This window comes from Misgurnus anguillicaudatus, chromosome 17 (genome assembly GCF_027580225.2).
Source record: "Misgurnus anguillicaudatus chromosome 17, ASM2758022v2, whole genome shotgun sequence".
NCBI lineage: Eukaryota > Metazoa > Chordata > Actinopteri > Cypriniformes > Cobitidae > Misgurnus > Misgurnus anguillicaudatus.
Genome location: NC_073353.2, coordinates 27,144,026 through 27,169,537, shown reverse-complemented (window position 1 = coordinate 27,169,537; position 25,512 = coordinate 27,144,026). Strand labels below are relative to the sequence as shown.

General features: G+C 40.0%; 1 protein-coding gene across 1 annotated transcript in view; it reads right to left on the bottom strand.

The window, feature by feature from the left end:
* Positions 1–24,350, bottom strand: part of dop1b (DOP1 leucine zipper like protein B) — a 39,385-nt gene extending 15,035 nt beyond the window's left edge. Inside the window, exons 1-16 of the mRNA XM_055214906.2 lie at positions 24,126–24,350; positions 20,638–20,817; positions 18,113–18,294; positions 16,776–16,946; positions 16,295–16,484; positions 15,872–15,970; positions 15,661–15,784; positions 14,631–14,740; positions 14,382–14,493; positions 14,171–14,288; positions 13,675–13,794; positions 13,481–13,589; positions 10,936–11,145; positions 2,943–3,256; positions 2,375–2,769; positions 2,198–2,268 (exon numbers count right to left, since the gene is read on the bottom strand). Coding sequence (XP_055070881.2) covers positions 2,198–2,268; positions 2,375–2,769; positions 2,943–3,256; positions 10,936–11,145; positions 13,481–13,589; positions 13,675–13,794; positions 14,171–14,288; positions 14,382–14,493; positions 14,631–14,740; positions 15,661–15,784; positions 15,872–15,970; positions 16,295–16,484; positions 16,776–16,946; positions 18,113–18,294; positions 20,638–20,778 — 2,466 coding nt within the window. The 5' untranslated portion in view covers positions 20,779–20,817; positions 24,126–24,350. The remainder of the gene's footprint in view (positions 1–2,197; positions 2,269–2,374; positions 2,770–2,942; positions 3,257–10,935; positions 11,146–13,480; positions 13,590–13,674; positions 13,795–14,170; positions 14,289–14,381; positions 14,494–14,630; positions 14,741–15,660; positions 15,785–15,871; positions 15,971–16,294; positions 16,485–16,775; positions 16,947–18,112; positions 18,295–20,637; positions 20,818–24,125) is intronic.
* Between the last annotated feature and the right edge of the window lie 1,162 nt (positions 24,351–25,512).

Below are 25,512 nucleotides of genomic sequence, written 5' to 3'. Positions count from 1 at the left end.
ACAAGACCCAGCATTCATGGTGTGCGCGCTCTTGAGGCTGTGCAATTGGGCTATTGGTTGAAAGAGGTGTGTTCAAAAAAATAGCAGTGTCTACCTTTGACTGTACAAACTCAAAACTATTTCGTACAAACATTTTTTTTCTGGGATTTAGCAATCCTGTGAATCACTAAACTCATATTTAGTTGTATGACCACAGTTTTTTAAAACTGCTTGACATCTGTGTGGCATGGAGTCAGCCAACTTGTGGCACCTCTAAGCTGTTATTCCACTCCATGATTCTTTAACAACATTCCACAATTCATTCACATTTCTTGGTTTTGCTTCAGAAACAGCATTTTTGATATCACCCCACAAGTTCTCAATTGGATTAAGGTCTGGAGATTGGGCTGGCCACTCCATAACATTAATTTTGTTGGTTTGGAACCAAGACTTTGCCCGTTTACTAGTGTGTTTTGGGTCATTGTCTTGTTGAAACAACCATTTCAAGGGCATGTCCTCTTCAGCATAGGGCAACATGACCTCTTCAAGTATTTTAACATATGCAAACTGATCCATGATCCCTGGTATGCGATAAATAGGCCCAACACCATAGTAGGAGAAACATGCCCATATCATGATGCTTGCACCTCCATGCTTCACTGTCTTCACTGTGTACTGTGGCTTGAATTCAGAGTTTGGGGGTCGTCTCACAAACTGCCTGTGGCCCTTGGACCCAAAAAGAACAATTTTACTCTCATCAGTCCACAAAATGTTCCTCCATTTCTCTTTAGGCCAGTTGATGTGTTCTTTGGCAAATTGTAACCTCTTCTGCACATGCCTTTTTTTTAACAGAGGGACTTTGCGGGGGATTCTTAAAAAAAGATTAGCTTCACACAGACGTCTTCTAACTGTCACAGTACTTACAGGTAACTCCAGACTGTCTTTGATCATCCTGGAGGTGATCATTGGCTGAGCCTTTGCCATTCTGGTTATTCTTCTATCTATTTTGATGGTTGTCTTCCGTTTTCTTCCACGTCTCTCTGGTTTTGCTCTCCATTTTAAGGCATTGGAGATCATTTTAGCTGAACAGCCTATCATTTTTTGCACCTCTTTATAGGTTTTCCCCTCTCCAATCAACTTTTTAATCAAAGTACGCTGTTCTTCTGAACAATGTCTTGAACGACCCATTTTCCTCAGCTTTCAAATGCATGTTCAACAAGTGTTGGCTTCATCCTTAAATAGGGGCCACCTGATTCACACCTGTTTCTTCACAAAATTGATGACCTCAGTTTGATTGAATGCCACACTGCTATTTTTTTGAACACACCCTTTCAACTAATTGCCCAATTGCACAGCCTTAAGAGCGTGCATTATCATGAATGCTGGGTCTCATTTGTTTTCTGGGAGTCTGCTGAACCTACTGGTGGCTTGTTTGCCACGTGGCAATATAGGAATATACTGAAAACCTTCATTGTTCTGGTTGGTCACATTGTGCTGCTATTATTTTGAACAAGACTGTAAGTGTCAGGTGTGCCTAGAACGTGTCTGTGAAGTTTCAGCTCAAAATACCACACAGATCATTTGTTATAGCATGTCCAAAATGTCCCTGTTTGGGCAGGAGCAAAAAAGTACAGTTTTTATGTGTGTACCTTTAATTGTGCTACTACTTGCAATTAAAAATAGATCTGATCAGTGTAAATACAGTCTGGGACAATAGTATCTTTAACCGCATTAGCGCTACAACGTGCTAACAAACACATTATAAGCTTTTGGGTAAAATTAAGCAGTCAGTCAGTGGCCGTGGGCCGGGCGTTTGTGTGACATCACATTAATAAGAGAATTTAAACAGCATGTCTAATGAGACTGCTTTGGTTTTAGTTTTTTTATTGTTTGTTTAAAAGCAAGAGGGTCTGTTAACTTATTTGATATATTTGTATGTTTATATTTTTTTTAGAAGAAAATTTATTTGAAATGCATTTTGTGAAACTCTTGTGAAACGTACAAAAAATTTTGACGGGCAACTTTTCAAGAAAAGGCTGGCGGCGAATGAGTTAATAGGGAATAAAAAATGAGTGGATGGATATTTTTTTAATGTAGGGTGGTTGTGTTCACACACTGCAAGCACACATTTATGTCCAAAAATGGATTTTGCCCTTCACTTGCAATATTATCTAACAGTTTAACTCATCCTCAGATAAAAGTTCTTGTTATATTGTACCTTGTAGTCTTTCGTCAGGCAACACAAAGTCATCAGGGACCTCAACCACTCAGGAAGGGTGCTGTCAATCCCTGAGGAGAGAAAGAGTCGGTTTTAAAACAACATTTGCATATACTGTAAGTAACTTCATGCAAGAGTAAATTTAATGTAGCATTGGACTGCAGTTCCTTAATGTACCCGTCTTGTTGAACATAGTCGTGTGCAGGTCCTGGCTCTCTTCCTCAGTGAAATAGACTGGAAATGTTGTGCATTCCAGGAGAAGCTGGCAGATGACAGTGAAGGCTTCACGACACGACTCTGATATCTCCCCTTTCCCCTTTGATTGGAAACTTCCCATCCACTCCAGTTCTGCTGGTCTGTGGTCTTTGGCCCTGACTTTAAAAGTCCCATGAATGGCATGGATCCTCAGTTTACTAGGGCTAAAAAACTCTGCAAGTCTGTCTTTGATGAGACCCAAGTCTCGGCTGCCTCTTTTATGTTTCAATGGAGAACGCTTACTGTCCGGAGAGCCATTGTGATCTATTTGATTCGCCTCTTCTTGTTTCTTCTTTTTCTCAGGATCCAGTAAGTGACTTGTGATTGAAAGAGAGGACGTCAAATTAAGTGCAATGCATGTGGGATAGAGTATTTCTTGCAGCCTGCTCTGGCTATATACAGTACATTTGGTCAAATAGCAGGGCATCCCAGAAATATGCTAATTAAAAAAAATATGGACACTATGAGCGTGTTAGAATTAGTAAATCACCTTGTGATAAGAGATGCTAATATGTCCTGGAGACATTTAGACATGTTTTCTATAGTCCCTCTTCTTCTCCAAACTTCCTCTGTCTCAGAAGCAGCATCTGATCCGTTACGTGCTGGTAGAAGATGCTGTTCAGATGGAGACGCGCTCAGGCCTAACCCACTGTCTTCAGACCGCAAAGCAGGATATGCAGCTTCAAGTGGCTCTGCCTCCAGTGCATCCTGTCCATTCAGATCAATCTCACTTGAGATGTCTTCATGGTTACCTTTCTCTTGGTTACTCTCCATCTTTTCATGCTTTCCTGTGGATTCCAGGATCTATATTTGAAATCAGAAACAATTCTATTAGCAGCTATTTCCTTACAGTTACACCCTGTATGAGCCATATTCATTTTGTATTCATTTGTATTATGTGATTTTGTCATGTGCCACTAGAGGGCGGTATGAGCTTTGTGGCTCAGCTGATCTCGGGTCAGCCCGGGTGATTTAACCTCAAGGAAATCCAGACACAGGTGTTGCGAATTTGGGAAGCAAACCGTTTTCGACTGTGCTTTGGTGTTTAGCTTGCTACAGGGAACAATAGGTTTTGTTGTTTTTGGTATGTATTATGAGTCAAGTTATTGCCGCTGTATGATATACATAAGGAAAATAAACTTGCTAGATAATATAATACGCAATTGTCTCAGTGTTGATTGGTGTAAGCTGCACGGGCACACGTCAAAACTTTATACACTCTATTTGCAACCAGTACTAGACTTTGTTAGGACATAGTCAGTACAATGTAGGTCGAAAACTGCTTCAATGGATAATCGTTCATCGTAAGGACGCGGACCGGTTATATTGTGGATTTAACTGTGTTCGTTTGGAAACCCCGGATGTGAGGTGGGCAAATGTTTGGAGTTGCCGATTGCTGAAAGGAGCTCTACTGGAGCGAGTTAAAGGGTCAACGGCATACCAGCATCATTACGTCAGGACACCATTCATCAAGCCGGCCAACGCACTATTGGGGTATGTGATGATCAGCGCTGATGTTATGAATGGCCATGTTAATTTGTGTGTACACATTCGCGTAAAACCAATGCATTGGTAGCAACTCGTAACCATCTAAAAATAGCTTTGTGCGTTTAGACGAACTGTTGCGCAACACAAAACTGTTTTCGGGGTTATTTGATTAAATAAGCAAATTCACTTTGTGTGGTCATTATGGCTGAAAAGGAAAATGGCCAGCTTGGCCCTGAGACTGAACTTTGTGTGAATGAAGGGGTAAAAACTGTAACTGAAAAACGTGTGGTTAAATTAACACCCAAAGCTTTGTTGGAAAAAATAAGTACTTTAGAAAAGGAAAGAAAGTCTAAATTTGGTAAACTAGCAAATAAAAAGAAATCTATTGCTAAATTAATGGGTGATAAAAAGCATGTAAATCAGGTTGAAAATGAATTTAACACGTTTAATGAGTTGTGTGATGAAATACAGCATGTACATACATCTTTATTGGGTTTATTGCCTGCTGATGAAGCAGACAAACATGAAATATGGTACAGAGCTAAAATGTTGAATTTCAATGAGTTTTTTGTGGGTACAAATCAATGGTTGTATGACACTAAAACTTGTTCAGTTACCAAAATGGATGATGATCATGATGATATGCCGGTTCAAACTGAAACTCAAACTTTTGATGTCAGTGCTGAAAATGGAAATGAGGTTGATGTCAGCAATGTAAGAAGAACTGCTAGTGGAATTGATGAGGAAGAGGAGGATCAGATTCAACCTCAAGACAGCATTTCAAACGTGCAGTCAAGGCACTGTGACTCAAGTAAAGGATCCTCCAGTAGTAGATCGTCCACTTCTTCAGCCAGATGCAGGGCGAGGGCAGAACAGGCCGCTCTCTTGGCTCGAGCTCCTGCCTTAAAGGACAAGCATGCATTGGATGAACAGGAGCTCATCTTGAGGAAAAGGAAGGAGCAGCTTGAGCTGGATACTGAGATAGCTGCCACTTCTGCTAAACTAGCAGTGTTTCAGGTCGGTGGTAGCGTCCATTCAAGGCAATCTTATGGAATGGCTTCCTATATCAGGAAAGGGGCTAGATCTAAGCTCTCGCCCACTTCTCTCAATCCACAGGCCTCAGTATTTGTACCTATTCCCTCACAGGGACATGTTTATCCACCACTACAAAGCAATGCTTCACAATTAGTCACATCAACTATTTTGCCAAAGCCAGCTGTCATTCAAGACTTACAACACACTGTAGGCCAACAAGTGTTTCCACCCGTACAAGACCAACATCAGACAGCAGGACTCTACAATTTGCTGCAACAACAGAATGACATAACAGCTCACCTTGTTAAAATGCAAACTTCACAACTGCTGCCGCGCCGAGAAATTCCAATTTATGATGGAGATCCTTTAAGGTTCAACACATTTATGAAGGCGTTTGAGTACTGCGTGGAAGCAAAGACCAGCTGCAAAGGAGATTGTTTGTACTACCTTGAGCAATTTACTAGGGGGCAGCCAAGGGATATTGTGCGTAGCTGCCTTCATATGACTGCAGATAAAGGATTTACTGTTGCTAAAAAATTGCTCAAGGAGCATTTTGGAAATGAGTTCAAGATAACAGAGGCATATATGGAGAAGGTCACAGGATGGCCAAGTATCAAAGCCGAGAACTCCAAAGCACTCAAAGCTTATGGACTCTTCCTCCGTGAGTGTTCCAATGCTATGGATGATCTTCAGTATTTAGAAGAACTTAACATGCCAGCAAACATAAAGATTTTGAGTCAGAAGCTTCCGTATAAACTCAGAGATAAGTGGAGAGCAAGGGCATGTGAGATACTGGAGAGAACTGGTCGAAGAGCACGATTCTTAGACATTGTGGAGTACATCGAGTGCCAGGTCAGAATAATATCAGATCCAGTCTTTGGTGACATACAGGATAGTTCACCTGTTATCAAAGGAGCTACAAAAGGAAGCAAGTTTGAGGTGAAACCTAGGCTGGGAAGAAATAGCTTTGCAACACAGGTGGTCATTGAGGACGGATACAGCAAACCAGATCTTAACAAGAAGGAAAAGGCTCAGAACAAAGGGACATTCTTTACCAATAATGATTCTATTTCCTGCCTGTATTGTGGTGCAAAGTAATCATGTTTTGGAACAATGTTTTAAACTGGGAAAGAAGACACACAGGGAGAAACTAGACTTTCTAAAGGAGAAAGGTCTGTGTTTCAGTTGTTTCTGCACAGGACACTTGAGTAAGAATTGCGACAGGCGCATAATTTGCAACAAGTGCAACCGAACGCACCCCAGTGTTTTGCATATAGGAGAGAAGGAAAGGGTTACTCAAAGGGATCAAAAGGATGGTGAACAGAAAATTACTGAGCAGTCAAATACTTCTAACAGCTGTGCAACATCATCTGCTTGTTGTCATATAGGGGCTGGCCACTGCAATGGAATTCTTCCCATTTTACCTGTTAAAGTGAAGTGCTTAAAGGGAAACAAGGTTATTGAAACGTATGCTTTTCTGGACCCAGGGAGCACAGGAACTTTCTGCACCAGGAAGCTCATTGATAAGTTGAACATGGAAGGACGCAAATGCAAGATTCATATCCGCACCTTAGGCCATAATAACGCAGTAGAAAGCTCCGTTGTTGACGGTCTGGAAATTTCAGGAGTTTCTGGTGAGTCCTTCTATCCACTTTCAAAAGTGTGTACCCAGAAAGAGATGCCTGTCTCTACAGCCAATATAATCAGCGAAAGGGAGCTGAGAAAATGGCCTTATTTAAATGATGTAAAGATTCCCCATATAAATGCTGATGTTGACATACTAATTGGCACAAACGCATCCAAGTTGATGGAGCCTTGGGAGGTGATTAACAGTCATGAAGGTGAAGGACCCTACGCAATCAGAACCCTACTGGGATGGGTAATAAATGGTCCATTACAGGGAAGTAGTGACTGTGGAAGTGACCACCCTTTAGTTTATGCCAACAGAATTGCCATTGACAGAATTGAAGAACTGTTAACCAGCCAATACAACTACGACTTCAATGAGCAAGCTTCTGCAGAACAGGAAGAAATGTCAAGGGAAGAAAAGAAGTTTGTAGAAATAATGGAAAGCTCTGCTCAGCTTAAAAACGGGCATTATACATTTCAAATGCCTTTCAAAGAGAAAGATGTTTCTATGCCGAACAATCTTTGTGTTGCCATGCAACGTGTTCGTGGTTTGAAAAGGAGACTTCAGAAAAATGCAAGCTTTCATGAAGAGTACAATAATTTTCTTGCTGATGTCATTAGAAATGGCTATGCTGAAGAAGTGCCGCAGCATCAGTTGGAAGCACCAACAGGGAAGGTGTGGTATATCCCGCACCACGGTGTGTACCATCCACGTAAAGGAAAGCTACGAGTGGTGTTTGACTGTGGAGCAGAGTACAAAGGGGTCTCACTCAACAGTCAGCTTCTGCAAGGACCCAACCTCACCAGCTCGTTAGTTGGAGTTCTTATGAGGTTCAGACAGGAACAAGTGGCCATAATGGCAGACATAAAGGCTATGTTCCACCAGGTTAAGGTGACAGAGAAACACAGGGACTACTTAATTCTTATGGTGGCCTCAAGGTAACCTGGAGACAGGTCTTGTAGAACATCGCATGACTGTCCATTTATTCGGAGCGGTTTCCTCACCCAGTGTCGCCTGTCTTGCTCTTAGAAAAACTGCTGAAGACAACCAGGCCAACTTTCCAACAGAAGTGATTGAAACGGTCAACCGAAACTTCTATATGGATGACCTACTGAAGAGTCTGCCCTCTGAAGAGGAGGCAGTCAATATGGTTAAGAACCTTATAACCATTTGCAGTAAAGGAGGGTTTACCCTCACTCAATGGATAAGTAACAGTCGAGAAGTGCTACAGGGTCTTCCAGAGGATCTCAAGTCTAAGAACCTGCATGAGCTTGATCTGGACAGGGATAAGCTGCCATTGGACAGAGCTTTAGGTTTACAGTGGTGTATAGAGACGGACACTTTCAAATTCAAGCTGAAAGTCAAAGAGAAGCCAGCAACCAAGCGAGGCATGTTATCCATTATCAGTTCAGTCTACGATCCATTGGGGTTCCTGGCACCTATAGTACTCCCGGCCAAGCTGCTGTTGCAGGAGTTGTGTAGGACAAAATGTGATTGGGATGATCCAATACCTCCAGCTTTCCAGCAAAAGTGGAAAAAATGGCTGACAGATCTTGAGAAGGTGGCATATTTCAAGATCCACAGATGTGTGAAACCTGCAGGATTTGGGAGGACTGTCAGTGCTCAATTGCATCATTTCGCTGACGCGAGCGAGAACGGCTATGGTACGGCTACTTACCTGAGGATGCAGAACATGGAAGAGAGGGTTCATGTTACTTTCTTATTTGGCAAAGCCCGAGTGGCCCCCTTGAAGACTGTCACCATTCCCCGTTTAGAGCTCACTGCTGCCGTTGTTGCAGTACGAGTAGACAAGATGCTTCAATCAGAGCTCCAGCTTCCATTAAAAAAGACTTGCTTTTGGACTGACAGCACATCAGTTCTTAAGTACATAAAGAATGAGGACAGAAGATTTCAAACTTTTGTAGCAAACAGGGTAACCACCATCAGGGTTAACTCCGAAATTGAACAGTGGAGATACGTTCCCACATCCCTGAACCCTGCTGACGATGCTTCACGTGGATTGAAGGCTGAAGATCTTATGAAGCAAAGATGGATAGAAGGCCCAAAATTCCTACAGGAACCTGAAGAAATGTGGCCAACATTTCCTGTGGATACAAGTGTCACTGCCGACGACCCAGAAATAAAGAAAAGTCTGACGGTCAATGCGACACTTGTTGACATCAATGCCACATCGCAACTGATGACCCATTTCTCTGATTGGCAAAGATTGAAAGTTGCAGTTGCGTGGCTCATTAAGTTGAAAGAAACCCTGTTTAAACTGAAAGAAAAAAGAAAAGAGTTGGAGCGTGCAAAAACCAGTGGAGCAGCAAGGTTGGATGTGCAAAAGGAGATGCAAGCTTTCTCAACATCACTTGGAAATCAGAAGGTGGCGTTGGAAGATCTCCTAAAGGCTGAGACCTCCATAATTGCTTTTTGCCAGAAAGAGAGATTCCCCGTTGAATTTGCTGCACTAACCTCTGGCAAGTCACAAGTGCCAAGAAGTAGCTGCCTCCTCAAATTGGATCCGGTTTTGGATGGAGGACTTCTACGAGTTGGTGGTCGGCTTAACAGGGCAGCAATCCCTGAGGACATTAAGCACCCTCTCATCTTATCAAAGGACCAACATATCTCCGATCTCATTCTTCGTCATGTCCACTTACAGCTTGGACATGGTGGTAGAAATCATGTACTTTCTGCTACAAGGAGAAAATACTGGATCACAAGTGGACCTACTGCAGTAAGGAAGATCATATCAAAATGCCTCATTTGTAAGCTCCTTGGTAGAAAAGCTGGTGAGCAAAAAATGGCAGACCTACCAGAAGAGAGAGTGGTTCCTGATCTTCCACCATTTACTAACGTTGGCGTGGATTACTTTGGGCCAGTTGACGTAAAAAGAGGGCGTAGCATCGTGAAAAGGTATGGAGTAGTATTCACTTGTATGACAAGCAGGGCTGTGCACCTGGAAGTGGCATATTCTCTTGATACGGATTCATGCATCAATGCGTTGCGAAGGTTCATCTGTCGAAGAGGACAAGTCACACATTTGAGATCTGACAATGGCACCAACTTTGTGGGTGCAGAAAGGGAGTTGCGAGAAGCCTTAACCTCTTTGAATCATGACCGTATTGAAAGAGCCTTGTCCAAAAGGGGAATTAAGTGGGATTTTAACCCTCCAGCTGGGTCACACCACGGTGGCGCATGGGAGCGCATGATACGGATGATCCGGAAGATCTTGTGTTCTGTGCTCCGTCAGCAAACCTTGGATGACGAAGGGTTCCATACCGTGCTCTGTGAGGCTGAAGCTATGCTTAACGATCGCCCCATTACAAGACTGTCAGAGGATCCCAATGATCTCGAGGCATTGACATCAAACCATCTGCTACTCCTTAAAGGAAAACCAGTTCTTCCACCAGGACTATTCGATAAAAGGGATGTTTACGCAAGGAGAAGGTGGAAACAAACCCAATACATTTCTGATCTCTTTTGGAAGAGGTGGATCCGTGAGTACTTGCCGCTTTTACAGGAGCGTCAAAAATGGAACCAGGAGAAGAGGAGTTTTGTTCCTGGAGACCTGGTCATGATTGTGGACTCCACAGCTCCACGTGGGTCATGGATGCTAGGAAGAGTCCTGGAAACCTTCCCTGACAAAAGAGGTCTGGTACGTGTGGTTCGTTTGAAGACGAAGACAAATATCATTGAACGACCAATAACTAAAATATGCTTGCTTAATGAAGCTAAAGAATAATTGGTTCTTATTTCATGGAGGCTATATTATTGGTATCTATGGCTCTTTTTGATTTTGGTGTAATTGCTCTGCCAGACGCAATTAGGGGCTGGAGTGTATGAGCCATATTCATTTTGTATTCATTTGTATTATGTGATTTTGTCATGTGCCACTAGAGGGCGGTATGAGCTTTGTGGCTCAGCTGATCTCGGGTCAGCCCGGGTGATTTAACCTCAAGGAAATCCAGACACAGGTGTTGCGAATTTGGGAAGCAAACAGTTTTCGACTGTGCTTTGGTGTTTAGCTTGCTACAGGGAACAATAGGTTTTGTTGTTTTTGGTATGTATTATGAGTCAAGTTATTGCCGCTGTATGATATACATAAGGAAAATAAACTTGCTAGATAATATAATACGCAATTGTCTCAGTGTTGATTGGTGTAAGCTGCACGGGCACACGTCAAAACTTTATACACTCTATTTGCAACCAGTACTAGACTTTGTTAGGACATAGTCAGTACACACCCAAAGTAATGTAAGCATCATAATGCAAAACTATACACTGTATATGGCCAACATGAAGGTATCATTCATATAGCCATTCACACCTGTGTTTGTCCAACATTTAGCGTCTGCGATTCAGCCTCCATGTCTATATAAGCAACTGGCATCTGGATCTTACTGAGCACTTTATGACATGCTCTCATGGTTTGCGTGAGCTCATGTAGGCTAAGGGATGTCATGTGACTGCGAAGAGAGTGCAGCATGCTTCCCAGCATCTGTGGCAGGTATTGTGTTTGAATCTCTGCATAGAGCTCCTATAAAAACAACCAAGTGTAAAAAAATTCAATTTAGAAATCAGATTCATATCTATATTTTGTATATACAGCGGGGAAAATAAGTATTTTACACATCAGCATTTTTATCAGTAAGAGGATTTCTAAGTGGGCTATTGAAGTGGGAAATTTCCACCAGATGTAGCCATCAAGCCAAATATTGAATTTATACAAAGAAATCAGAACATTTAGGTATACAGGTTGAGTCATAATAAGTAAGGTAAATGACACAGGGAATAAGTATTGAACACACTTTATTTAATACTTTGTAGAAAAGCCTTTGTTGGTGATTATAGCTTCTAGACGCCTCTTGTATGGAGAGACCAGTCGTCTGCATTGCTCAGGAGTGATTCTTCCACACAAATGGTCTTAAAATCTTGAAGGTTCCTTGGGCCTCTTTTATGAACTTTGATCTTCAGTTCTCTCCATAGATTTTCTATGGGATTTAGGTCAGGTGATTGACTGGGCCATTCAAGCAACTTGTTTCTTTGGCCTTGTGTTTGGGATCATTGTCTTGCTGAAATGTCCACCTGCTTTTAATTTTCAGCTTTTTGGTAGATGGCAGCAGATTTTTATCCAGAATGTCCCAGTACATTTCTCCATTCGTCCTGCCTTCAATAATATAAAAGTCTGCCAGTACCCCTTGATGAAAGGCAGCCCCAAACCATGATGCTTCCACCCCCAAACTTAACTGTTGATATGGTGTTCTTGGGGTGGTGGGCAGTGCCATTTCTTCTCCAAACATGGTGCGTAGAATGACAAAAAAAGCAAAGTTAAATTTTGCTGTCATCTGATCATACTATAGTCTCACAATAATCCACAGGCTTCTCCAAATGCTCTTTCGCAAACTTTATCCGAGCCTCAACATGCTTTTGGTTAAGTAATGGAGTCATGCGTGGTGAGCATGCATGGATGCCATGGCGGTTCAGTGCATTGCTTATAGTTTTCTTTGAAACAACAGTACCTGCTGATGCAAGGTCTTCCTGAAGTTCTGCCCGAGTGGTTCTAGGCTCTTAGAGAACTCTCTTGATTATTCTTTGGACTCCTCAGACAGGGATCTTACGTGGAGCACCTGATTGTGGCCGGTTTATGGTGAAGTGATGGTCTTTCTATTTCTATTTCTGGATAATGGCCCCCACAGTGCTCACAGGAACATTCAGCATTCTGGAAATGCGCCTATAACCATTCCTATCAAAATGCTTTTCAACGATAAGATTACGAAGATCTTGAGAGAGTTCTTTGCTTTAACCCATCATGCAGTTTTTCCTGTGTGCCTCCTGGGTAATGAGAAGCCTTTATAGACCATCAATTAGGACTAAAGCAGCTGATATCAATTAGTACTGATAGGGGGCAGGGTTTTTCTCTCAGTACTGACAGATTTCAGGTGATCTTCTGGCTTTTATGCCATTTTGCCCCTTGTTCTCTTTATGTGTTCAATACTTATTCCCTGTGTCCTTCACTTTATTTATTATGACTCAGGCTACATTTACACATAGCCGGGTATTTTGAGAAACGAATACTTTCCCGCATCCGTTTTCAATAATAACATCGTGCACACAACATCGTTTTCAAAAAAACTTTCCATTTACATCAACCCGCATAAATACGCCGTCGAGCGGCATAATAACTATGCCAAACCTGTGGGAGGCAGTGTAGGAAGGGGAATACAGCCATGCAAGCCAATCAAAATCGTCAGAATCGACACCAACGAAGAACACGAGCGACTTCCTGTTCCTTTCATAACAGCAAACATGGGCTGAATCCCAAACCGCCTAGTTCCATACTATATAGTACGCAAAGTAGCGCTTTTTACATACTATATAGTATGGAAGTAGGCGGTTTGGGATTCAGCCATAATAAACCTGATTGATCAGTAGCCAAACAAACTGTAAGGGCGCTCTCATGACGTTAAACATTTTCTGGCGCAAAATGTGACGTTTAAGAACCTAAAACCCCGTTTCTCCCAGTTGACACGGCAACACATAACCGGGGTAATCAGAAATATCCACTTTGGCCGGAGGTTTTAGAAATAATCGTTTTCTGTAATAAAAACGCGGTTTTCGTGTAAATGACAGGCCAAACCGCAGGGAAATATATGCGTCTTTCCTTCGTGTAAACGGGTATCAACTTGTATACTTAAATGTTCTGATTTCTTTCTATGAATTCAATATTTGGCTTGATGGCTATATCTGGTGGAAATTTTGTGTCAATAGCCCACTTAGACATCCCCTTACTGATAAAAATGCTGATGTGTCAAATACTTATTTAGTAGTTTAGAAAGTGTTGGTCAAAAATGTAACACTAAAAGAGATCTTACCAGAGGAATAACATCCAAAAGGAAAATAATAAGAGTTGAGATCTCAGTTACTGAAGAAGGGCTGCTCCAGTCTTCGAGGTCACTCTTTTTTGTTGGATCACTCAGTGATCTGAGAGACAATCAAGACACTAGTCAGCATCTCATTGCTGTTATGATCATGTATTGTTGTTTATTATAAGTTTGTGTGTGTTTACCTGAGACCGTTTTGGAAGTGTCTTGTCATGTAGTCCCAGAGATAATTGCTGCTTATGGCACCCACAAGCATATTGACGGTTTTTATAATCTCTGAAGCGTTTTTATTCTCCTTGATTTTGCTGCATAGATAAACAAACAATAATTTGTGTTTTTATTCAGATGTTCTACTTTAGTTCTAGTTTTTCAGTTAGTTTAATCCAAAGCAATTTACGGGGCATTAAAGGTATGCAGTTTGGCAGAGTCCAAAAATAAATGAGTTCAGATGTAAAACCCTCTAAGTGCACCTGACATGTTTTTTTTGTAAATTAGCATTTTTATCAGGGTCTTATAGCAATAAAAAGGTTATTAGTCAGTAATTGTAATGCTTTATTTTCACAAATGTCACTTTAGTCATTTTATTGGTATTTTTCAGTGTGTGTGTTCCCTCGAAATATGACTGTAGGCTGCTCAGTGCTTGTCTATTTTAATAATCTGTTTATTGATTTATTCTTTGACCTGTTAAGTTGGCTGCCGCTCAGGCTGGAGTTGAGATCGTCCTCTCCCAGCATCACTTTACAGTAACTGTAAAAAGCTCTGACCACTTCCAGCAACACATCAGACAACACCAACGGCCCTGTTTTTGTGGATTTAATTATGTAAACATTATGGAAAAGTGGAAAACTTGTACAATTTACCTGAACATGTACATGTATGTACATTTCTTTACCTATCTCAGGTTTGTCCAGAAGGTTGATAATGATGCGAAACGGTCTGAGATACTCTATGACATTGTCTGGATTGGCCTCTGAATCTTTCTGCTTCAAAATATTCACCAGAGCCTGCAATGTAAAACATGCATGTATAGTATGTATTGCTAACAATGAACAGTATATTAGTCAAAGAGAAATGTAATCAGTTCAGATTATATAAAGTCATATATTTTATATAAAGTCAGTGTGTATAATGTCTTCTTTACCTGCACCAGTAATTTTCTGGTGTGCGTGTCGAAAAAGAAAGCTGTGTATTCTTCCACAGTGTTATAACTACTGGAGTCTGCAGCCACCATTCCTCCTTTAATGTCTAAACCTGACAATACACACATATACACACACAAATATTGAGAAGCTGTCCATGACAATGAAATAAAAAACTGATCAAAGTCCATAAATGAAAAGCTTTAAAAAGGACAAAAATATATCAATACAACTTAGTTACATTATTTTTTTAAAGCCATACTACACTCACCTAAAGGATTATTAGGAACACCATACTAATACTGTGTTTGACCCCCTTTCGCCTTCAGAACTACCTTAATTCTATGTGGCATTGATTCAAAAAGGTGCTGAAAGCATTCTTTAGAAATGTTGGCCAATATTGATAGGGTAGCATCTTGCAGTTGATGGAGATTTGTGGGATGCACATCCAGGGCACGAAGCTCTCGTTCAACCACATCCCAAAGATGCTCTATTGGGTTGAGATCTGGTGACTGTGGGGGCCATTTTAGTACAGTGAACTCATTGTCATGTTCAAGAAACCAATTTGAAGTGATTCGAGCTTTGTGACATGGTACATTATCCTGCTGAAAGTAGCCATCAGAGGATGGGTACATGGTGGTCATAAAGGGATGGACATGGTCAGAAACAATGCTCAGATAGGCCGTGGCATTTAAATGATGCCCAATTGGCAGTAAGAGGCCTAAAGTGTGCCAAGAAAACATCCCCCACACCCTTCATTACACAATTGTATTAATGAGAAATTGAACAGGTGTTCGTAATAATCCTTTAGGTGAGTGTATAGTTTAGTTTTAAATATTTTTATACCCTAGCTTTGCAAAAACCAACTGGCATGCATCAAGATGTGAATAAACACAAGGCAACTTTATTTTTTTAGAAAATACTTAATATGGCTTAACTATTATATGGCTTTGAATATTCACGCTAAATAACGTATGTAGTCCTTTCTACAGCTTTATAGCCAATAAATAACTCTCTTTTTGTAAACTGTACCAAGCATCCAAGCATAGAGGCGTCGATTTAGAGACATATCTCTTCTGAGTAGCGTGAGGGAGGCAGCAGACACCACGCTGATCATCTCATCTTCATTAAGAGGAATGGCAGATTTTACAGGATCCTACAGAAGTGATTATTAAAAGCTTTACACACAGTCTGGGAGGGGTTATGGGTTATTTATGGTTCCTCAAATCTGGAAAACACTAACCAGGCAGGTTGTAAATGGGCAGAAGTAGAGCAGAATTTCCAGCATGTTTCTCTGGACCAGAACATTGGAGTCTTGCAGAGCGAGACAGATGGCTTTTACCTGGAGCCAAATTAGGGGAAGGTGTTCATTTCAGTTCACTCAATTTCATCAAGAATACAGACTTTAGTGAGAACAGACGCCATGTGTAATTTAACCCGAAAGTACAGTCTGGTCAATCTGTCTTTCAGTCCTAAATCGGGTCTAATTATCACAACACCTGTTTCTTCCATGATATTATACACTGGAAATTATATTTGTTTAATGTTTTGACTGTATTTAATTTCCTCACTCCAAGTATCCACTCTGACTAATCTATTCTTAATTTTAGTCTAAATTAATAAAAACATCTTTGTCTTTTTTTAAATAATTATGTATGTTACTAACCACAAGGTTGTGGTCTGTCCCAAGCATATACTTCTGTTCTCGGCCAGTGACCGAGTGGTCAAGGTGTGCGACGATGAAGAGGGTGGCAGGCAGCCGTACAAGAGGACATATAAGCACTGACCCCCAGAGTGCTCCATAAAACACAGGCTGACCCACCAACACTGACAACTTCAGAAGCAATGCATCAGTCCTAAGATAGGAAGAATGAGAGAGAAAGTTATGAACAAATAATAAGTACGATAAAAGCCAAGTATGATGTGTCCCAACATCAAAATCTTAAAATAAATTTGATCTAGTTTAAACTGTGTCAACTTCTTCCAAAATAAACTTGTATTTTAATAAGGACACCTACAATCTAGGGCAATTTTTTATGGTAGCAATGTAATGTTAGTTTACAAATTGGAAACATGTGGGACATCTCTCAAATGTCAATAAAAGCTTTTATTTCTGATGCTTGGTGTTAAGATGGACCCTGTTGTACCTGTCATAGACCTCTGCACCCTCCTCTAGTCCAGGCAGAAGGCCCATGATAAAGGCCTGCAAGCTGGGTAACAATGCTCTCTGAAGAGGCAGGAAGTATCGCTCGTACAGAGTCAACAGAACCGGCTTCACTGACATCGCTGCATAACCCAACAAAGGGAACAGCCCTGAACTGAGACACGAGTGCACAACATGACAGTTAACACACATCCTTCGCAATTCTTGTAACTTTAAAGCAAAACTATTATTATTACATTACACATGTAAATGTTTCTTAAATACAAACATTAACATGTGTAAAAAAAAACACATCTTTTGACAGCCCTAAAAGTATATATTTATTAGAGCTGGAAATTAAAATGTACATACTGCGGTGACACGGATGACATGTTATCCTCAGACATGTTTGCAAAGTTTTTTTTCAAACTTACAGCGGGCGTCTCCCTCAGACTGTAAACGAAGCCCGGGCGCACAAAAAAAAAATAGCTGGGGCGCACCAGATAACACGTCAGCCGTGTTGTACATCATCAGCATCACTGCAATCATGTGACTTTAGTCTCGCGCATGCGCTTCACAACAGACGCGGAAGAGAAGACGTTGAATAAAGTCGTAATTTTTGTTATTTTTGGACTAAAATGTATTTTTCATGCTTCAACACATTTAAACTGACACACTGATGTCACATGGACTACTTTGATGATGTTTTTATTACCTTTCTGGACATGGACAGTATACCGTACATAGATTTTCAATGAAAGGTCAACAAGCTCTCGGACTAAATATAAAACATCTTAAACTGTGTTCTGAAGATGAACGGAGGTCTTACGGGTTTGGAACAACATGAGGGTCATTAATGGCATTATTTTCATTTTTGGGTGAACTATCCCTTTAATTTCATAATGTGCCAATTAATTAGTCTTATTAATCACATTATACAAATATTAGCATGTACATATAGAAATTACCCTCAAATTGAATATAATTTAATAAAATAAAAAACATGTTTTCACTCCCAAATCGTCACATATTGACGTTGGGTCAGTACCCCATCGGCGTCACCTATAATGCACAGAATTATTCACTATCAAATTAGTATTTGTGGGGAACTTGGAACATGAAAATTAAAATAAGAAACAACCTTTAAATACATTTTTATTGTCCGAACATTTTCTTGATTCCAAAGCAACACATACTGATGATATGTATAGCTTGAATTCACTGTAAGTCGCTTTTGTATTATGTAAACGAAGATGTGACTGGCTCTGATGTTTCTTTGTGATATTCACTCACTGCAAGCAAAGCATGTCTTTGAAGTATGTATTAGGTTACGGCACTCACCTGTAAATGAAGAGATCCTTTGCTAGCCATTTTGTGCCGATGATTTTAAAAATGACCTCATAGGTCTCCAGTGCTTTGAGATGGACGCCGCTGGGCAGGGCAGGGTGCAAACACTGAGACAGCCGCTTTCCTATGATCAGTCGATGCGGTAACAGTGAGTACTTCAGATTACTCTGCAGAGCCTGAAACAGAGAGGAGATGGACAGTGTGAAAATAAAAAATGGACCAGCCACTGTCTTTCTTTAGGTAGTTAATATATAATATGAGTAATATCCAGACAAAGTAATTTCACATCTCACAAAACTCACAATGTGCTTTACTGCTCTGGTGCCCCTACAGTATAGCACAGGTAGACGAACACTTTAAATCACTTATCTAACTTGGTCTAACTAATAGTCAGTGGTTGCCAGGTTGTTGCTCTAAAAGTGTTTCAATTCTTTGGGAGTTTATGGGGCATTACTAGATGGTCACCAGCCCAGGTATAAAGTGCCTGCACCTCAGATAAGGCTCAGCCTGTACAAACAATAAGGCATATTTACATGCTAAAGTTTCGTCTGCCAAGCGAAGCATGAGCAATAGTAATTGCGATTATTTCCTTCACGAGCACCTCTCATCAAAGTTTACTTTTTGATTTTAATCAAATGCAATTAGGTTGGCCTGCATTGGCCTTCAGTTTCCCTAAATCTTCAGCACATACAGTATCTTACCCTTTAGCAACAGCATATGGTTTCAAATAAATGATCAGCATGAATCAACATGAATGAATGATCAGTAAATGGTTTGCTTATTATAGTACATAGCATGTGATATGTTTTGCAAGACATGCATATTTTAAGTGCTCTAAAAAAAGGCCTGTAGACCAAAGTGTCATATTGTAAAGAAGTATTTCCCAACATCTGAGAATCACATAAGCTGCTATTTTATATCTGCATTAATGTTGCATTGTATTGGTGTGGTTGATACATTTTAAAGGGTACAAATACCTCTGGTTGCACCTTGCTGTTGAGGAAAAGTTAAAACCCTAAATAAATACACAAAGCACTCAGGTACACCTACACAGGAGGTTAGTGTTTTTTTTGTTGAGTTGCATTACATCCGGAAAGTCCCACTAAACAAACAAGAAAATCACATGCCGTATGAAGAGATACTGAGAAAATGAGAAACATTTCAATGAGACAAATCAGCAAGGTCTGGTCTATTTTGGGGGAAATGGTACATTATAAAAATTTTTTTTGTTTTGTTAACCTATAGTTGGGTTTAATATGGACAAACCCAAAGGTTGGGTTTTAAATAAACCCAAATGCTGGGTTGTTTAAACTCAAATGCTACGGTTGGAAAACAACAACTCAGCATAGGTTTATTTGTATGCCATTGGTTGGGTTTGTCCATATTTTACCCAAACATGGGTTAAAACAACCCAACATTTTTTTAAAGTGTAAACAAATTCTATACAACCTACTACTTAAAGGACAAGTTCGGTATTTTACACTTAAAGCCCTATTTTTAGATTGTTTATGATGAAATAGACGCCTCCCACCTCTACAATGGCTGCATAGGTGCACAGGAACAATCCCTCCCAAAATGCATTAAACTTTCGTTTACAAAGACGTGAAACTCACAAAGTGGTCAGGGGTGTTCACTGATATGCTCACACAAAAATCGCTGCAAAAGATGCTTTCCAACAGGTGTTTCCGCATTCGTTGTAAACTTGTGAACCTATTTTTCCAAACGCTTAACACCCGTATATTCTTCCGTTGAGAGCTTAAATAATAGACACTCCAGCCCAGTTGGTGGCGATAATCCGCCTTTGCCAACTGCAAGAATACAAACAACGTTCCCAGCGCGGAGTAATACCGTACCTCACAGCACATCTAATACAAGTCAATGGAGTTGGATAAAAACTAGGATAAAACCTTTTGGAATGCGTCTTTTGCAGCGATTTTTGTGTGAGCATACCAGTGAACACCCCTGACCACTCCGTGAGTTTCACGTCTTTGTAAATGAAAGTTTAATGCATTTTATGAAGGATTGCTCCAGTGCACCTATACAGCCATTATAGTGGTGGGAGGTGATACAAGAAACATCCGAAAATTCTCAGGCCAGCATCATATGTCCAAATTTCAGTCAAAACCGTTCTATTTCATCATAAACAATCTGAAAACAGGGCTTTAAGTGTAAAATACTGAACTTGTCCTTTAAATCATCTGCCCTTTAAGCATCAACTCTGATGTGGCTAGTTAGCAACCTATTTTTTCACTTTCATTCACAATAACTGAAATTGTGAACTTCCTAAAAAACAACGTGAACTAAACAAACTTCCTCTTCTACTTGCAAAAGAGAACTGTTAACCCATTAATCTATATAACGTGCAAACAGGTCACAAAGTAGTCAATATAAACAAAATCTTTAGGGACAAATATCTGGCTTTTCATGCTTTTAACAAAAGTAAATGATAACCTGAATGAATAACCGAAATTTGATAACCTGTAAGTAAATTGATTTGTGTTGTCTAAGCATTTAGGTACCTTGTTGAGTTTTCCTAGTGAGGAGATGAGATCGGCCCATTCGCTAGATGATTCAAAGTTTCGCAGCGCCTTCTCAATGACAGCTGCGTAACTACGGTAACGGTAGTCATTCTGGAGGTCAGCTTCCTCAGGATTCATCATGCTATGATTCACTCATGTCCCAGCATGCTCGGCATCTGTCTATGAAAAGAGGCAAAAGAGAGCGATCAGGAGAAATGTGCACTATGAACTCCCATTGCTATAAAATAAATAAATGCAATTTAAAAGTAAAAGTATATTTACATAATAAATTAAGATCATTAATGTGCGATTAGTCGAATAATAGCGAAAATGAACGAGTGCTAGTCGACTAGGAAAATCTTTGGTCGAGGGCAGCCCTACCTAGCCTGGCTCCGCCCTCCTATGTGCTTCCGCTTAATTTTCATTTCGCTACTACGTCTGGGACTGCTGTGTAGAGTTTTGTTTTCTCCTGCAAAAATCTGCAGGTCCAATCAGCGAACAGATGGGGGTGGCTAAGAACGATGACGTTGAGGTTGTGCGTCAGTTTGAGTTGTAGGTCAGTAATGGCAGCGGAGAAAGACGTGAGAAAAGCTATTCGGTCCGTTGTTGCAAAACAAGTTAAAGCCGGAGCAAGAACAATGTTTACTAAGTTTTGTTGGTCTGATCTTTCGGACTTCTTGTTTCCGGCCGGTTTCGGCGCATGATATACGTCACGACTACACGTTAGCGATTGGCTATGGCAGATCCTGAGTGACTCTGGGCAGATCCAATAGTTTTAAACTTCAACAGAGGACCTTCCCTAACGGAAGTAACGCTTTGCAATGGAGCGTGGCCAGACTCTCTGTACAAATGAAATGAATGTACGAGAGTCTGGTTGGACCAGGCTAAGCCCTACCTGCTAATGACTATCAGTTTTTGAACAAACAAACTTTTAGACTTGTTAAACATCATGTAACTTGTGCATGTAATTTATCTCACAAATCATGCAACCTATTAAGAAGAAGTTTGGTATAAACGAGAAAAAAATGGATTAAAAGATTATTCACAGTATAGCAATAAAGGAAAAACAAGGACAAATGCTTCATATGAATGGAAGTGGGAACTACAGTCAAGTTCATGTGAAAAGTCATGTGATCAGAGGAAGTTTTAATATCCCTGTGATTGACTTGATCGATGAGACAATGCACACCTTTTAAGTTCAGAACTGGCCACAAATCCGATTAAATGGGTTCAACAACTGGTCAAAACTGAGGAACAAATGGCGCTTTTTCATTGCATAGTACAGGCCCGGTATGGCTTGGTACTGCTCATTTTTGGGAGTTTTCCACTGTGTACAGTACCTAGTACCTGAGGCCTAGTCCAACCCTGAGTTTTTCCTCCAAAAAAATCCCGTCCACACATGCTTGGTTCAAAAGAAATCTCCATCCAAATGAAAAAGCAAAAACAAGCTATCAAGGGCTGTCAAAAGCATGCCACACCAGCATACTGCGTTTTCGTGTGGACGAACCGCATAAGAAAAGTCACGGTTACAAAAATACCAGTGTCCATGTGGACTAGGTCTGATAGTACCAAGTAAGTACATGTTCCAAGCAAGATGTACCAATCCTAAAACGTGGCATGTAAACACTGCGGATCACTGATTGGTCAGTGGGAATCGTCACTACCAGCATTATTGCTAAATGTAAGATTAGCTTACTCTTGTGCGCCAAGTGATGCACAAAAGGATGCACAGTACACAAGGGAGGGGCGCACGCCAAAAATGTTTGAGAATCATTGTACTAACTGTGACTGTATGTGGAAAAGACATCAAATATTCATGTAAACAGCAATATTCAAAACCGATGAACAGGCAGATTTCAGTCCAATGCCAATGATTGTCTCAGTCGGTTCCTGTGTAGAGTTTGCATATTCTCCCTGGCAGTGTTGGTTTACTCCAGGTACTCCGGTTTCTTCCCAAAGTACAGGGACATGCAGGTTAGGTGAACTGGAGATGCCAAATTGTCCTTCCCCAGTTTGTGTATCAACTAACTGTGCATAAATTTACCAGTTCTATCCACTAATATAGCCATAGATTCTGAAATGATGTCAAATAAATAAATAAACAATGATGAGCACATTTTTGACAATATCTTGAGCTAGATTATTACAGATCAAGTTATTAAGCTGTCATTACTACACCCACATATACACACCAGAAACAGACACAGTATGAGGTAGATTATCATCTCTGCTTAGATATGGTGACATCTGTTAGCCCTCCAGTGATAAAAACGTCACACACATGCATGCACACTTAGATCTGTACACTGTGTGATGAACCTCAAATGAACATTTCGAGATTTACTGAGGATTTAACAGAAGCAAAGCCCAAACACGTGGAATGCAAACCCACCTACTACCAAAACTACGCGACTGAACTAAAGTAGGCCTACTACAAATACAGACATTCTAGTTACTTCTCTTTCAGCAATCTATTCTGAACACATGCAACTGCCATGATGAATTCAAACTTATATAGTCCAATTATGTAATATGCTTTTGAATGTTAAGTACTAATTTCGATTTCTGCACTTCATCAAAAGAGATGCTGTGTGTGCCAAAGGCAAAGGCAACATGATGTTAATATTATCAGCAGCAGCTTACAGTCATCATAATTACAGCTCATTAAAGAGACAACAAAAAGTCTTGGCAGTGAATATAAACTCACCATCATTTATTATCTTTCATTTTCAGTGGCAATCAAATTGCACACTCCATATTGTGATACATCTCTTATCTTACTGTATGTGAGTAATCTAACTGTAACTCTACAAAGCAAATACAAATCCAGCACTCTCCAGGCTCTTTTATAGTGTACATAGTTGCACAGAACGACTTGTGTCTACTGATCTGATCATAAACCAATCCTAACCAATGTCAGCAAAAACAGTGCACTGTGAGCAAGATAAATGTACTGCATATGCAGTAAAGAGAGATTAAAATCTTTCACAATGCTTGGACAGAAGATTTACTTAAGCAGTAAGCAACACAACAGACCTCTTATGTAACAGATCTGTCCATGTTGCATCTATTGACTTCCTAGCCATCACACAGATAACTTTATCTATCCTATGCATATTTATTTCGTATTAAAACCTCAATGTGAGCATGTCGGTTTTTGACATTTGATCACTGTCCAATGTCATAATATGCATCATTTATATGGTGAGGAGGACTACTGGACTGTGGCATCGTGCAGAATGACCAAAAAGCATTACAAAATACATTAATAATTTTTTTTTGATAACAACATAATGCACTTTATCGTCATATTATACTAATAAAAAAATACATTATTTATAAATATTAATATAAATGAATCATCGTCATCATCTTTTAAAAGTTATCCTTATAGTTTCTAAGATGCTACTTGTATGTACTACAAGAATAACATTATTTGATATCAATTCAACCCATTTATATGTTATTGTGAGAAGTGAATGACTCACCCACTGCAGCAAAACAGGATAGCCGACAGACCACAAAATCTCGTGACAAAAAACAATAACGATTTTCCTGATGAACAAACAATTCAAATGCGAAGAGAGGCTAGCGCCAGACAGGACAGATAAGTCATGCTAATTTTCAAAACAGAAACCAGCTAAAATTGAATCGCTCAGCTGATTTCCACCCACAGTTCGGTTAAATGTGTGTGTGTACACTTCCTGATGGGCGGAGGGGGACGAACCATGCGGAGATGACATGAGGGGTGACGCAGCACGACACAAATGCATAATAATTTGTTGTACCGTACAGCTATATTGACATCCATTGAAAATGTGCATTTTAACGAAATTTAAGCTTTGAATCTGTTTCGAAACTGGACTAAGTTATGATATTTATGTGACAGTCAAAAGCTTCACGATGCGTCCTCCCTGCTCTTTGAAATCATCCAGGATGTCGTCTGTTTACATTTCTCGCAACAAGCTGTCACATTTTTCAGCGGCTGACCACGAGCAAGCAAGGATAAGCTATTGACAGATAGCTTACATGGTCACGTCATGCCATAAATTGCCTTAAATTTGTTTGATATTGCTCTATGTTCAGTTACTTATTATAGTTTTTCTTGGAGCATTTCTTTCTAATTTTTATAGGTTATGCAAACATACACTGTAAAAATAAATTAGACCACAACTCAAAAATCCAACACTTCATACAGTGCCCCAGTTCACATTTTTTGACTATGGCAATGACTATTTGACTATTTAGCATTTTGGCCTATGCAATAATTAAGTATTTAAGGTAAAAAGGCTATTCATCAGAATATTATTTGTATAATGTATTTTTAAAAAATGACATAAGCACTTAAAAATTTAATATTTAACAGCAGACTAATCAACTGCATGATAAATGTACTAAATCATTTGCAATTCGTCCAAAATTGTGCAAATTGCTTTTATTTTGTGCACAACTGACTAGATGATGTGAAGGTTAAAAAAAGTATTTTAAAAATGTCATTTGTGATCTGAGAAATTCTCCAATTGACTAGAAAACAAATAAATCGGTATGGGTGGACAGACATGCAAGATAAGTTGAGTAAGCTTGCTATATTATTGTAATACAAATTCAGGCATATAACACACATTTCTGCAGGGTAAACACTAATACAAAAGTTATTAATATGATAATGATGTGTAACTCTTAAGCTCTTGTGAAATTGAAAATGTGGAGCATTACAGCTCAGTGGTCTCTTTTTATTTTAACACAAAATAATACAAGTATAACATGCTTTTAAAAGCAACCTTTAATTTGTATATCATATGCTACGTACCAGTTGACGCAGTACGCAACATTTTTTGTGGGGTGCTGGTGCCCTCTTGTGTTCTCCACGAATAA